The sequence below is a fragment of the Pseudopipra pipra genome, chromosome 2, assembly GCF_036250125.1.
Source record: "Pseudopipra pipra isolate bDixPip1 chromosome 2, bDixPip1.hap1, whole genome shotgun sequence".
NCBI lineage: Eukaryota > Metazoa > Chordata > Aves > Passeriformes > Pipridae > Pseudopipra > Pseudopipra pipra.
The window spans coordinates 26,726,867-26,740,706 of NC_087550.1; the positions used below are offsets into that span (position 1 = coordinate 26,726,867).

General features: G+C 49.4%; 1 protein-coding gene across 2 annotated transcripts; it reads right to left on the reverse strand.

Moving 5' to 3' along the window:
• Positions 1-1,977: 1,977 nt before the first annotated feature.
• Positions 1,978-9,977, reverse strand: TRIM45 (tripartite motif containing 45). 2 transcript variants are annotated; one of them, XM_064644499.1, is made up of 6 exons: positions 9,604-9,977; positions 6,684-7,174; positions 5,330-5,459; positions 3,452-3,566; positions 3,103-3,229; positions 1,978-2,301 (listed from the first exon to the last, which is right to left on the reverse strand). In XM_064644499.1, the coding sequence occupies exons 1-6, from the start codon at positions 9,975-9,977 to the stop codon at positions 2,150-2,152; spliced, it is 1,389 nt and encodes a 462-aa protein (XP_064500569.1). In that variant the 3' UTR covers positions 1,978-2,149. The 2 variants fall into 2 exon arrangements, with proteins under 2 accessions (XP_064500569.1, XP_064500568.1); XM_064644498.1 differs by having other exon boundaries at positions 6,441-7,174.
• Between the last annotated feature and the right edge of the window lie 3,863 nt (positions 9,978-13,840).

The window sequence follows — 13,840 nt, forward strand, 5'->3', positions numbered from 1 at the left end:
CAGTCAGTACTTTATAATCTCTGAGACTGACTGAGCTTTCAAGTTTAACAAAAAGAAAAAAATCAATACCAGGGTTGACCCTGGCAGGATTAGTACCCCATGCTGTCCAAAACCTACTCTCCCCATGTCAAATGTAGAGCTGCAGTTCCCTGAAGAGTTTATAGGGTTGCTGGTGTAATTCTCACAAACAGCTTCTTGGAAAATGTCAGCGACAGGGTGTGTAAGGGATACCTAATACAAAGAGAAAACACATTCCACTGTCTGAGAGGACTAGGATGGTTTCAGACAGAAATTATGTGCCTAGAAGGTAGTGCTGTCCCTATGTGTTCCCTCGCCAGCACAGCATGGAAGCTCTGAGAAAAAGCAACACACATATGGGAGGTGGGGAAAAGAAATAGAAAGACAGAAAATGAGGCATTTTGGTTTACATCACATTCTGTATGGAGCACTGACTGTGCACATAGCAAGAATAAGAATGAGTTACTGTTTGTTCCCTTAAGGGTTAACTCAAACTAAACTTTCACTTTGAAATTTCAGAGTCAGCAACTTGGGAGAATTAAATTGCCTAACTTGGAGATTTAAACTGCCTAACCTTCCCTGATTGTTTGACAGCCCTTTCTGGATGATTAATGGAAAGTTATAAAAAGGATTTGCATAAGGATATCTATCTCCTTTGCTGGGAAGAAGTTCCAAAACTGGCTTTGTAAGAGGATTGACAACAAATAAGAGACTTCTAAGGTTGAGCAAGCAAACAGACAGCACAGGTTTCTGCTATTTACAAGCCAGCTATTATAATCCAGAAAGCAAGAACCACTCCTTGCTGTTGACACTGGAGCAGCATTCCTCTCCCCAAATGATCAAACCTTTGTCCTCAGATCCCTGGGCAGTATTAGGATCCCCTAGCAACACACACCTATTGGCAAGGTTACCCCCAGGGCAGTAGTGTTCCCAGTCTCAATGACACCATTGTGTTTTGTAAAGGAAGGTATTCTGGGTGTCTGCTTCACCCAGACAAGCAGCAGTCAGCAATCAGGAGGTTAGCAACTGCCCTTCCAAAGAAGTTCGTCATCACAGATACCATTTCCCTTCCCCTGTGGAAAATGGGATTGTAACAAATGTGGATAGAGCCTTTCCCAAATCTTCGTTCGCGAAGCCTAGCCATGATGATGATGGAAAATGGGACAAGCTCTCCTTGTAAATAGAGCCTTGCCAAGGCCACACAAGCCAAATCCAGGGGTTTTACTGTATTCCATTTTGTTATGCTGCTCTTGTCCAGTTGCCGCAGTTCAGGACAGACAACTGCAAACTTGCACCTGTTGCTCCTGCTGATGCCCAAACTCCAAGCCAAAGGCCCTACTGATGCCCCCACATCTTCCCCTGGTGAGCTGGGTACTCTCTTGGCTCCCACATCACTGCCAGCAGCACTGTGTCCCAGACCATCTCCATGGAGAACATACAGACCAGGTGGATGATACTCTAATTCCCATTCTTATCAGTGCCATGAGTTTTTCTTGGACTTTTTTCAGATACATAACTAACCTGCCTCGCTCCTACTTTGCAGGGAGGGTATAATGAGACTACAGGTTACCCAGAGAAAGTATAAGAGTTGCAAACACAAGAGCAGCTCCCAGAAGCATAACTGTGCTATATGCACACATCCAAGTCTGGAATCCAGATGCATATCTAGGGAGGCAGAAGCCAAATTCAGGCTGCCAAGCCTTCCCAAGGCATGACCACAAACTCTTTTGAATGTGCCCCAATGAGCAGCTTTGGCCTCATCAAGAAGGACAGCTTAGGCTGTCAATCCTGCAGAATAGGACACATCTTGAACCCCCTGTGAGGTAACTGTTCAGGCTGAGTCTCCCCTTAGAGCATGGCCCCATGGGCCACAAGTCCTCAAGAGTGTAGGCAGCAGTACAAATCCCAGAATTTGCTTCCGTTCAAGCAACAAAATAACTTTGCGTGCACACCTCTGAGTGGAACATAAGGCACAATTTTATTTTCCCTCATCCCCCTTTCTCAGGTCACATCCAGCACAATGTAGTTTTCTGGCAGCGAGGCTATGCAGTGATCACAGGGGTCATCTTGGTTGGTGCTCATGCAGCAGCCAGCAGCAGCGCCCTGGGCTCGCAGGAGTTCACCTGGCTGCTCAGAGCGCCACTGTCCTGAGCAAACTCCTGGATGACGTGTCACTGGGTGGCCCACCCAGACACTCTGAGCTCTGCTTCACTTGTCCACAGCACGACCAGTGGTGGCAGCCAGGGTGACCTTTGTGTCCATGGCCACAGCCTTGGTACCCACCTGCAAGAGAAGAGGCACCAGCAGCTCAACCCAAAGTGGGCCAGAAAATACCAGTGTGTTATAGGCTTTGCCCTCAGGACTTCTCTAAAATGGAGAGGTGCGTGCTGATGAGAAAGGCCAAAATTGTCAGGGCTCCATAAAGAAAGAACACCCAAAGGGGACTGCCCTGGCCCAATAGCTGCGGAAAGCTGAAGATTTCTATCCCCTTCCCTGTTGAATAATCCAACATGGACCTCCAGAACCCCATGCCAGCTGCTAGTAGCTATGGCCAGACCAAGCGCAGAAAAAGGAAGAGGTCAGATCTATACTAAAAACATGCAAACCGCAGAATGACACATGCAGGTTAAGGACTGGGAAGCTGGTTGAGATTAAACAAATAAGGGAGTTGAACTCTTGTCCTAAACAAGGACTGAGGCTTCTCCAGAGTCCAGAATCCCCCCAGACTTCTCCAGAGTCCCCACTGTGTGACACAGACCACAACCTCCCAGCATGCCAGCACTGAACAGGAACAGTACAGAAGCAACACTGCTCAGCCTCACTGAGAAAGGTTGAAAGGCTGAGGTGCCCTGCCCCACCTCCTGCACAGGTCTCTGTCTATAGGATGTGCTACAAAGACTTCAGCGTGTCCTGCTGCATTTCTACTGCTGCAGTCACACATGTACGTACAGTTCATCACAGTCTTGGTGCATGTGCAAGGCAGGAGTTGAGCTAGAGTATCGACTCACACCCACATACACTAGGGAGGACCTAGTGCAACAAATTCTCCAGATCCCAGCAGTGTGGGGAAAGCTGAGCACCCACCTGGCATGGTCCCACCACAGGCACAGCGAGCAGCTTTCTGCCCTCCGCTTGAGCAGAACGTGCAGCAGTGGAACACACCTTGGTGCTCACGGAACTTGTGTTTCACCTTCAGAGTGAACGGAGAGCCCTGCCGTGGACAAGCAAACAGAGAGACTGCTGTACTGGATGCTACCAGATCTTGTGACTGCATTTTCAAACACCAGCTGGGTGATCCTGTCAGTCACAGACCACCAAGCCCAGTCTTAAACTGCTATATAGTAGAGGTAATCCTTAGAGAGATTTACAGCAAATACTTAGAAAAGAAAAGCAGGTAAAGAAGAAGCAGTGCAAGAGAAACAAGAAATGCTACCTGTACATGTTGCCCTTTCACAGAGATGCAGACAGCATACAAGCCTGGCTCCTCAGGGCTGTAGGAAATATAGTAGGTCCCATCACCATTATCACACACTGTTGGCTTGACCGCACTGCAAACAGAGAGAAGTCCAAGAAGTCAGTGACTGGCAGAGAATTGCTCTAAATGTGAACCACAGTTTGGCCTAGATTTGCAGTCAGCTCTTCATTCAGCAGCTGCAGGTCTCAAGCAAGTTTGAAAGGATATATGAGCCACGCTCAAGCATTGAGTGGCTTTTACACACACCTGCTACTGGAAGCTGCAATAACCATACAAAGGAAGTCACACAAAGCTAGCTGTGCTGCAAGGATTTGTAGCACACTGAAAAGGCAGAAGATGACACGCAGCACACTTGAAGGTCAGATTATCCCATCAGATAAGAGCCCGCAGAAATGGGGTAAAGTCACAACTTCAGCAAGCAGTTACCTCCAGAAAAACCCACTAAGAAGACAGGATATAACAGGGCATGTTTGAATCACTTCCATCACTGTCCCAACTACATTGACCCCACTCTTCTCTTCAATGCTCAGAGCAGTTCTAGGTCCCTGCTGGTAAACACTCCCTTTTCACAGTGAAGCTTATTGGGTTTCACAAGGAATCCTTGTGAACAGAGTGCCAGGAAGAAAGCATCAAGTTACTTGAGGACTGGTTGCCTGCTCCACAGAGAGAAGGAAAGAGCTTTCCACAGACAATTATCAGGCAGCTCTGCATAGAGAAAGGTATTCTTGCTAATCCCCACTAATTAGTCTCTTGGGTCCCATGAGATGACAGTTTATAACCTGTATTCCCCACCCCCCACCATTTCACATCAATACAGCTGCCCACATAATTTCCTGCCATGAACTGTGTGGTGATACTTCACACTCTTCTGCAGCTGTCGTGCCTCAAAGCAAAGCCAGACAGCTTTCAGCAATGGATGTAGCAACTGCACACACTCAAGAACAAGAAATTGTGTTAATGTGGCCACAGCGACCTCTACCCTGCCAAGTGAAACTCACCCTCATTCACACGCCTTCCTATGTTGTTTGTGCACTTAAGGAAGGAAGGTACATTGGAACAATATTCCTGAACAACGATGCTCTATTGATAAGCATCTCGGCAGCCAGCACTGCTTCTGTGTGCCTTGTCAACACTCCCCCATAGCAAAGAGTTTCAGCATCCTGTCCCTTTTTTTTTTATCAGGTCATCCCACCAACAGCCTTCCTGGAACAAGTTCCAGCTACTATAAAACAGAATAGATATATTTTGTCATTTTCATTGTGGAAACATGAGCTCAAGTGCAGCCTTTCCTGCTTTTGCTAGAAAACCTCCAAACACGTTAAAGTACTCAACGCTTACAACTATGGTAAAAAGGACAAAGTCACAACCCAGATATTTTCTCCAGAACATGAACTAGGCACTTCCATCAAATGTCAGAGGCTCCTAAGCTTGGTAAACTGTCTGTCTGACTTGGGACAGCCAGCCAGGGGTTGCAATGATTTATGCTTATTAGGTGTTACCAAAAGAAGGATCCCTGGGTGTCTGCTAGTAGGAGTGAGAAGGAGCAACAACTCACTCTGGCAGTGTCATGCAACACCCACTGAGAGCTGAATCCTTTCAGAAGCCCAAATCACTCAAAGACTCAATACATATCTGAGCCAACACTGTCAAGCTCTACTACAACCAGTAAGAAGCACTGCTATACATCTGGGAAGAAGAGTAGTGCCTTTTCCTCTACAGATTCTGACCCACATGCTAAAGCACATCCTCCCACCTGCCTGACCAAGGAGGGAGCCAGGGCAAGGGAAAAAGAAAGGCAAACCCAGTGACCAGGGAGTTCTTGGGTGAAATACCCACCAGTCTCTCTTGTCCTTGTGGGTGATGGTGACCTGCACAGCCTCTCCTCCTTGCCCCATCCGCTCCCCCGTGGTGTCATTGCAGAGCAGGGTAAAGCCAGTCCGCTGGTTCTGACGGGCACTGTGGAGACCTGCAAGGCAGAGAAACAGGACCAGAAAGGATTCATATTAGCCATGGCTCCCACCTCCCACCTATTTTGCAGTGTTGCAGCCCCATCAGAACACAAACAGGACTTGGCTTCTGAGGTGTACAGATCCTCTCACTCACAGGGAAAAGTCAATATATGACTGGGTATCAGGAGAGAGTGGAAGCCATAGGCACTGAGAGATGTTTAGCAGGTTTAGCCCAGAGGTCTGTATGGACCAGTGTGACCCTCTTGACTGTCACTCTAAGCCCAGCTGGCACCTTCCCAGAAGGTCTCAAGATGCACCATACAACATGGAGGGAGGAGGAACAGCCCCACTGTGCAATGTGGAGCCCCAGAGACCCTAACACTTAAAGTTGGGCATGGAAGGGATCAAATGAGCCCTAGGTCTGTCTCATCTGCCCTGTGCGGGCCATTACTGACCAGAGCTGGCTGCACTCTGGGCTGGTCTGAACATTATCTGTTTGCTGGCTCTACTCCAAGTCCTTAGTAAGCAAATATCCATGAAACCATCAACACCAGCTATTCCCACAGCAATCTCAGCAGAAGCTGTAATGGGAATGAACCTACTCGCTTAGCCACAGAGAGGATCTGCCTGGGCTCATGCTTCAGAACAGCTTGGGCAATTCCTGCTATTACAGGTGCCATTCTCATCCCCTGAGTGAACTGTGGTCTTTGGTCTAGGGTTGCTCTCCTTGCACCTTAGCCCCTCAACCACTGTTGAGGTCAGTGATGGTGTGGAGAGCAGTTCCAGCATGCTTTGTATATCTGGATGAGAATAACTGTCTGGCTCCCTCCCCAGCACAGCTCCCATGGGCAAGCAATGCAACCTCTGACCCTAGTTAATGCCTGGATAGCAGGGAGCCAACAGTGCCTTAAGCTGCACACCATGTGTGTACAGAGAGCAGAGAGGTGACTTCAGGGAGCGGTGCACTCCCATTCAGCTGCTGCACAGCACCCCCTTACCTTCCCCATGCAGGGTACATCTGGCTGGATCAACCACTTTATTGAGAACGGCCCCAAAAACTGCATAGCCACAACACTGCCCTGCCCTCTCCTGGGCAGAGAACTGGATTCTGTCATCCACGCTGGGGTGGGTGCTGTAAGCAACGCTGTTCAGCTTTGTCAGACGGCTTGACACCACCCCTTTGGTGATGAGGATCTCCAGATCGGAGCCGCTCATCAGCAAGTGCTCTGTGAACTCCACACCTGTCCTCATGTCCAGCAACAGCTGCTGCAGCTGAGCCTTCTGCAAGTGCAGCAGGTTTTCCTTCTGCACCTTCAAGTCCTCCAGCTGCTTCAGCAGCCGGTCCCGGTGCTCTTCAATCGCTCGCACGTAGCCACTGGCAAACAAGCAGATCTCTGTGGCCACAGCCTCCGCGCGGCTGCGGACGGCACTGCCCATCTTATCAATCTGGCTCAGCACATCCTCCAGGGTGTCCATGTGCTGCTGGGTGTTCTTGAGCAGCTTCCGCAGGGCGTCCCCATGCCTGTGGATGACATTGCTGGTGAAGTCATAGGGGTGCTGACGGTGTCTGCCTAACACGCACTCCTGGCACACCGGCTGGTCACACTGCTCGCAGAACAGCCTCAGCTCCTCTGTGGGATGGGAAGGGCACAAGAGAGGCTTCCCGGCCTGGCTGCAATCCTTGGTGTTCTCCAGCTCCATCACAGCATGAGAAGCTGTCTTCTTCTGTCTCCTAGAAGGGAGCAACCAAAAATCACTATATGCATCTTGGGTACAAAATGCAAACACAGAGGCCCTTTGCAAACGCCATTCTGTACAGGCTGCAAGTCATAGTACACACTGCTCCCTCCTGTCTCCACTGAAGGACTTGTGCTCTCCTGAGTACAGGGATCCACACAAAAGAGGGCAGCATCTGCAAGCAGCTCCTTAGGGGCTGCTCTCCCTGAGCCTCCCTGACAGCCTGGCAAGCACTGTTTTCAGACACAAGAATCGTGTGTTTCACCATGGCCACACATGGGCCAGTGAAGATGGGCTGTCAGGCTGCTAAAGCCAGCAGCCTCTGGATGGAGCCTGACAGAAGTGGGATAGTCACAATGACTCCCACAGCCTGCTGTGTCAAAGGCAGCTGGAGGGCAGTGAGCACTGCAAAGTGAGAGTTGGCAGGAGATGTCTTAAGAGAGAATCACTCACCAGTAGTCATTTTTGGTGAGGAACAGGAGGTACCAGGCTCCTCAGCCATCAGCCCAGGGATTTTCACTAGCTTTAAATTTGCTAAGGCAAGTGAGCCCTAATAATCCTTAGAGGGAAAATCCAGTTCAGGCCACTGCTAGAAGACAGTCTAACAGTAAAACATTTAATATTCCAAAAGTCGAACTCCATTTCCTTCTGGCCACCAGGCGAGGTCCTGCTCAGCAGAGACCAAGGACAGGACACAAAGAAGCTGTTATAACCCAGACATCCACCATGTCACAAGGTAGCACCAGAATATTTCTATTTTATGCTATTTTGGGCACTAGGAGCTAGTTATTGAGCAGGATATAAAACCTTTCTCTCCTTCCTTGTCTCCTGCACTAGTGACTTGTGGCAGTTGCAGTGGGAGCTCCAGGCTATAAGCAAAGTACTCCAAGGACCAAGCTCGACAGAGTTGCTTTGGCAACCTCATCACAGGGCAGAACACGGCCCTTACACTACTCCTTTTCCTTGCCACTAATCTCCCTTGGGTCCAGCATATTTTCAAAGCCTTTCTAGCATTACAACCTTCAAATTTACACTTCCCTGATTTCAGCCTAAGATCTCTCTCACTTATCCCAAGGAGCACAACCATGGCACTCAGATGCACAAAAACCTTCCCTACACACCAGGAAATAATTTAAAAATGTTTTTCCTCAGCCCTTGTTCTAGTCTGACATCAACTAAATAAAGTGCAAGGCTGTAGATGCTAGTGGGGAGAAAAAATGATAGCAGTAAAAAGTGGATCATGGAGACAAATTTTCTACAGTTTATCCCTTCTGCAGTTATTCCTGTCAGTGCAGCAGGCTACTATTCAAGGTCTGGGTTTATCACTCTTCAGCAGCTTGCATGAGGTATGAGGCATTAGCTAATCGGAATGGTATGCTGAAAATTACACCCAGAGTGGAAAGGTAACTTGGAGCCTAAGCTATTTTCCCTGCAGGCACCAGTATCTGCAGGGGGGCAGTGCAGAGAGGAATATGTCTCTGTTCTTTCTGGGGTAAGAATTTGCTAATAAAGTGGAAAGGAACAGCAAATGTGGAGAGAATAGGCTGAGCTGATTAACCCAGGCTGAGGCTTCCCTGTCTAGTGTTGCTGGGTGTTTTTCTGACCTTGCCTGTCACCTTGCTTCAGAAGGCCTGTCCTCTGACGAGCTTAAAGGCCACTGCAGCCGCCTCCTCTTCAATTCCTAGCTCTGTAGCAGTCACCTCCTCTTCCTACAACAATTCCTACACTACCTAACAGGCAAGCATGTGGGTTGATCATCAGCAGGTACCAACCACAGTAGGCAGGACTTCCACTTACTTTCTTTCACTTTGTCTAAGGGTGCCTTTACATATAACTGCAGTAAACGTTCTGGAGGTGGAGGGAGGCAGGCCAGCAGCTTAACTTCCCCATTTTCCCTTGGAAGATGTGCCTTCTCCAAAGTGGGACAGCACAACACAGGAAGCTCTTGTCCTGCTAAGTACTCTGCCCGTACCCACACCTGCTGGAGCCCCGTCAGTCTCCCCGGAGCCCAGTAATACTAAACTGAGATGCAAAGGAGCATGTAGACACCACCATAGGGAAAGGGTGGCCTGATTTTGGACTTAATGGCCAATGATAGGTCTGATGGGCCTACTCCCAAGAAGTTCAAGAAGACAATGCTCTCAGGCACATGGTCTGATTCCTGGGGCTGCACTGTGCAAGGCCAGATGATGGACGACGATCCTCATGAGCCCCTTCCAACTCCAGATATTCCACGATTCTATGCTAGCAGCTACCCCGCCCGAGTACAGCGCATCCTCCGGGAGGGGGTGGTGGGCAACAACCCGCCGAGGACTGAACGAGCTGGGAGCCGCCGGTTCGCCGCTCTGGCTCTGCGCGGGCCCCTTCCCACAGCGCCGACCCCCCCCGCGCTCCCGGTGCCCAGGTGTCCCCGCCGCCCCTCACCTGTGAGCCCGGCAGCAGAAGGGGCATAGGCGGACCCCGCAGGTGAGGCACCGCCCGGCCGCCGCCCCGTCGGCGCAGAGGTCGCAGCCCGCGGCCGCCCCGGCGCGGCTCCCGGCCAGGCAGTCGGGGGTGAGCTGCCCCACGCCCCCGGGCGGCAGCGACACCTCGGCGTCGCACACCGGGCACAGGACGGGGCGGGCGGCGCCCCCCGGCTCCCCCTCCAGCGCCCCGAGCCGCCGCAGGCAGGGGTCGCACAGCGAGTGCAGGCAGGGCAGCAGCCGCGGCGACACCCAGGGCTGGGCGCACTGCGGGCAGCGCGGCCCCGACATGCCGGCAGCCACCGCCGGGCTCCGCGTGGGCGCTCCGCCGAGCATCCCGCGGGAACGCCCCCCGCCGCCCCCGACGGGGTCGTGCCCGCAGCGGCACCGCCCGCCCCAGTGAGGGGAGCCGGGGCCGCGGTGCGAGGGGCGGGGGCTGCCGGGGGACTCCGCGGCCGCCCCGCCCGCCGCTCCTCCTGCGGCCGAGGCGGGCAGGAGGGACCCCGCGGTCCGCTTTGTCCTCGTCCTCCTCACCCAGGAGGGCCCTCCTGGCCCGCTGCTCCCCTCCTCTGGCATCGCCGGTATTGTCTCAGACTGTTGCGTGGGAAGCGGCCCCTTCCCACTCCACCGCGAGTAGATGGTGTCTTTCCACTTCTTCCAGCTCAGAACTTCCAGGTTCACCGCCTGACTGGCCTCTGCAGCCTCTTTGCCCGTCCAGCTGGACGCCTTCAGGCCTTGCTCGTTTTTCTTTGGGATCAATGGTGAGCTTGCCGATCAGCTAAGCAATGTACGTGAAACTTCAATAGAAACAGTGCAAGGTGGCCAGGCTTCCCTGCAACCGCCCACGGGGACTAGCCGATGTCTGTCTTGATTCACTGTGCCTGGGAATTATGAGTACCATAAAAGGCAGGCTTTGAAATCTGAACGTCAGTGAAGTCCTGCATGAAGCTCCTTGGACTTTGTTATCAACACAATTCTTTATCAGTCGGATTTTTAAGCTCTTCAAATAATGATTTTTTTTTCCTAAAAAGAAGTACTCTTTTTTTATAAAACCACGTTGCCTAACACCAATGGCATCCCTATAGTGCGCCACATTCACATTCATGACTGAACTTTGTACCAGCCTCTCCAGTAGTTTGCCCAGGACCATCAGTATCTTACAGTCTAATATAGTCTTAAGCTGCACCAGGGGAGGTTTAGGTTGGACATTAAGAAGAATTTCTTCACAGAAGGGGTGATCAGACATTGGAATGGACTGCCTGGGGAGGTGGTGAAATCACTGTCCATGGAGTTGTTTAAGGAAAGACTAGGCGTGGCACTTGGAACCACAGTCTAGCTGACATAGTGGTGTTCAGTCATAGCTTGGACTCAGTGATCTCAGAGGTCTTTTCCAACCTAATGGATTCTGGGGTTCTGGGATTGTCTGTCCATCATGGCCTTTTCAAATACCAGCGTGATGAGAACATCATTTAAGACTTCTGGATTTTAAGTTCCCTAAGTTAAAAATCAACAACAAGGGAGATCTCTGATCAGGGTTTGTTTTGTTGTTGTCATTTTGTTTGTTTGTTGTTTGTTTGATTTGTGTTTTGTTTTTTTTAGGACTGATAAGAACATTTACATATCAGCAGGAAAATACTTAATATTTGTATATAATACTTATATATATAAGCAAATACTTAATCTGTTACACAGGGATGTTAACATATGTTAACACCCCTGTGATGCTTTGTAACTGGAAAAAATGTAAGGATGAAAAAAAAAGAAAAAGTCTTAATTTATAAACAGTGAAGGTCAATAAAGGAGCATAGTTACAAAAAATGAAACAATGTGTGTCGTTAAAATTACACCAAGGAATAATATTTTCCTTTTGCCACATTTCACGAGAATTGATGAATGGCCAATTACCCTCATTTGACCCAAGATTTACTTGAAATGAAGTCCTCTTTGAACTTGTTTTCCCACTCCTATTGTTAAAGATGTCTATCAGAGCCTCCCAAAGTACTTGCTCTGGGTGATCTGTTCTTTCCCTACCTCACCTTCCCTGCCAGCTCCTTCCTCTTTTTCCTGTTTATCTGCTTCTCATTTCCTATCATTAAGTACTAGATCATTACACAGAGACCCGGAAGATTTGATGGTTTCCCTCTCCCTTTGTTCAAGGACTTCTGACTAATATTTCTATTGTATTTGCTAATTAGCCTGTTCTAGGGAAAGTTTTATGCTGCTTTCCCATTTATATTTTTCTGAAGAAATACTAGTAAAACTTTTTATAGCATGCTTTAAAGATTTTTTTGTACATAATTTCCTTCCTAAACTCTTTGTGAGTAGTGTGGGTATAGCCCAATTATTACATTTGGAATGGGATGCCTCATGCTTCCTTGTCCCTATTTAGTCTGCTAATTTTAGGGAGTTGTTTCTGGATGTCCTGCCATAAGAAATAAACTGAAAAAGTGGTGAAGCCGAAGTCATTAGTAAACAGGACAAGCAGGAGCAGACCTGCAGTCTCTGGACTTGCAGAAAAGTCCAGGATGACTTGTTGACAGAAAACTGAGAACCTGTCAAAGTGCCATGGCCTAGGTTAACGGCAGCCAGACGAATGTGGAAAATGGCTTATTTTCCAAAGAAAAATAAGAAAAGAAAAGAGAAGTGGAACAGATAGTTGGCTGCTTTCCTGTTGACCAACAAGTCCAACTTTACTGTGGATATGTCAGCCCCGGGAACTACTGTGTTTCAGAGACTTCTGTGAACTTGGCAGAGCTGCCAGGCTTGGTCTGGGAGTACTTGACACATCCTTGCTTGTTTCCATGCAAACTGTTTTGTGTTGTGCTCAGCCACCCCGCCAACAGCTCTTCCCATTTTTATGAACCTCATCTGGAAAATTTGACAAAGGATTTACAAACATCTCCCAATTTCAGCAGAGTCTCTTCCTCATTCAGCTAAATATGCATTTAAAATTATGTGGCATTTGACCGGTAGGAGGAGCATTTCTGTACTGTTCTTTCAGCTTCTTGTCCAAGAGTCTATTATTATCAGGCTATTAACCAAGGCACAGAGGATGCTGTCATCCCCAGCCCTCCCTTTCTGCATCCAGCCTGATACCCAAGGGCTCCCAGAGCATGAGCACCTACCTGTCCTTACCCCACTTGAAGCCAGCCAGGGCCTGGATATTCCCCACATCACAGAAGCCTGGGCTGACCGGGATGTGTGGGTCCACCAGACAAGGATACTGTGCCCAGTCCAGCAGCCCTCATTAGCTGCACAGTGTGGTTGTGAGGATAGGTGGGACAGAAGGGTTGCCTCTCTCTCTCTGCCTCCTTACATAGGTGCTCACCCAAGCCCACCCCTCAGCACGAGGTGTGAAGTGAGTTTAGATCTGTAACAGGCTCATGGGTATAAAGTATAACATAGATGCCATTAATGTGCTCTCTGCGAAAGAGACCCTCCTCTGGCTCCAGGTTTTCACAGAATCACAGAATGGCCTGGGTTAGAAGGGACCTTAAGTCCCACAGCTGTGGGCAGGGTCACCTTCCAGTAGACCAGGTTGCTCAGAGCCCCATCCAGCCTGGCCTTGAACACTTTCAGGGATGGGGCATCCAGGAGTTCCCTGGGCAACCTGTTCCAGCAACTCACTACTCTCTGAGTAAAGAATTTCTTCCTAACATCTAATCTAAATCTCTCCTCTTTTAGTTTAAAACTGTGAAGGTTTTAAAAGGAGGTGTCAGTTGCCCTTTGCTTTTGCTGGGCACAGAGCACACACAAGTAAATTGCCCCAGGCCAAGCCTCAGGCGACAAAATTTCTGCAAGCTGATGTCATGGGGGAATGCGACAGCTGCAGGAGGACAACACTGATCCCCTGCTTGGAGACACCACTTGGGACAGAGAGGGAAAACTTCTGCCCTGGGATCTCTCTCAGACTTTCTACACTCTTCAGAGAAACACCTTCACTACCAAACGACTCCCTTCACACATATACACTCTCTCTTTTGAATTTGCTCATAGCTTTTTCTCTTCAGGGTTGTGTTGAGCTTCAAGGACGAAACTACACAAACTTAAGACACATCATTTAACGTTAGCCCACATCTCTCCATTTTCATGCTGGACTCCAAAGTACATTTCCATAAGCTGTTGCTGTCACACATCAAACCCATGCTCCAGCAGAAGGACTTCAGCCACTGCAGTGTGACCTGGGAAAGGTGAAGGAA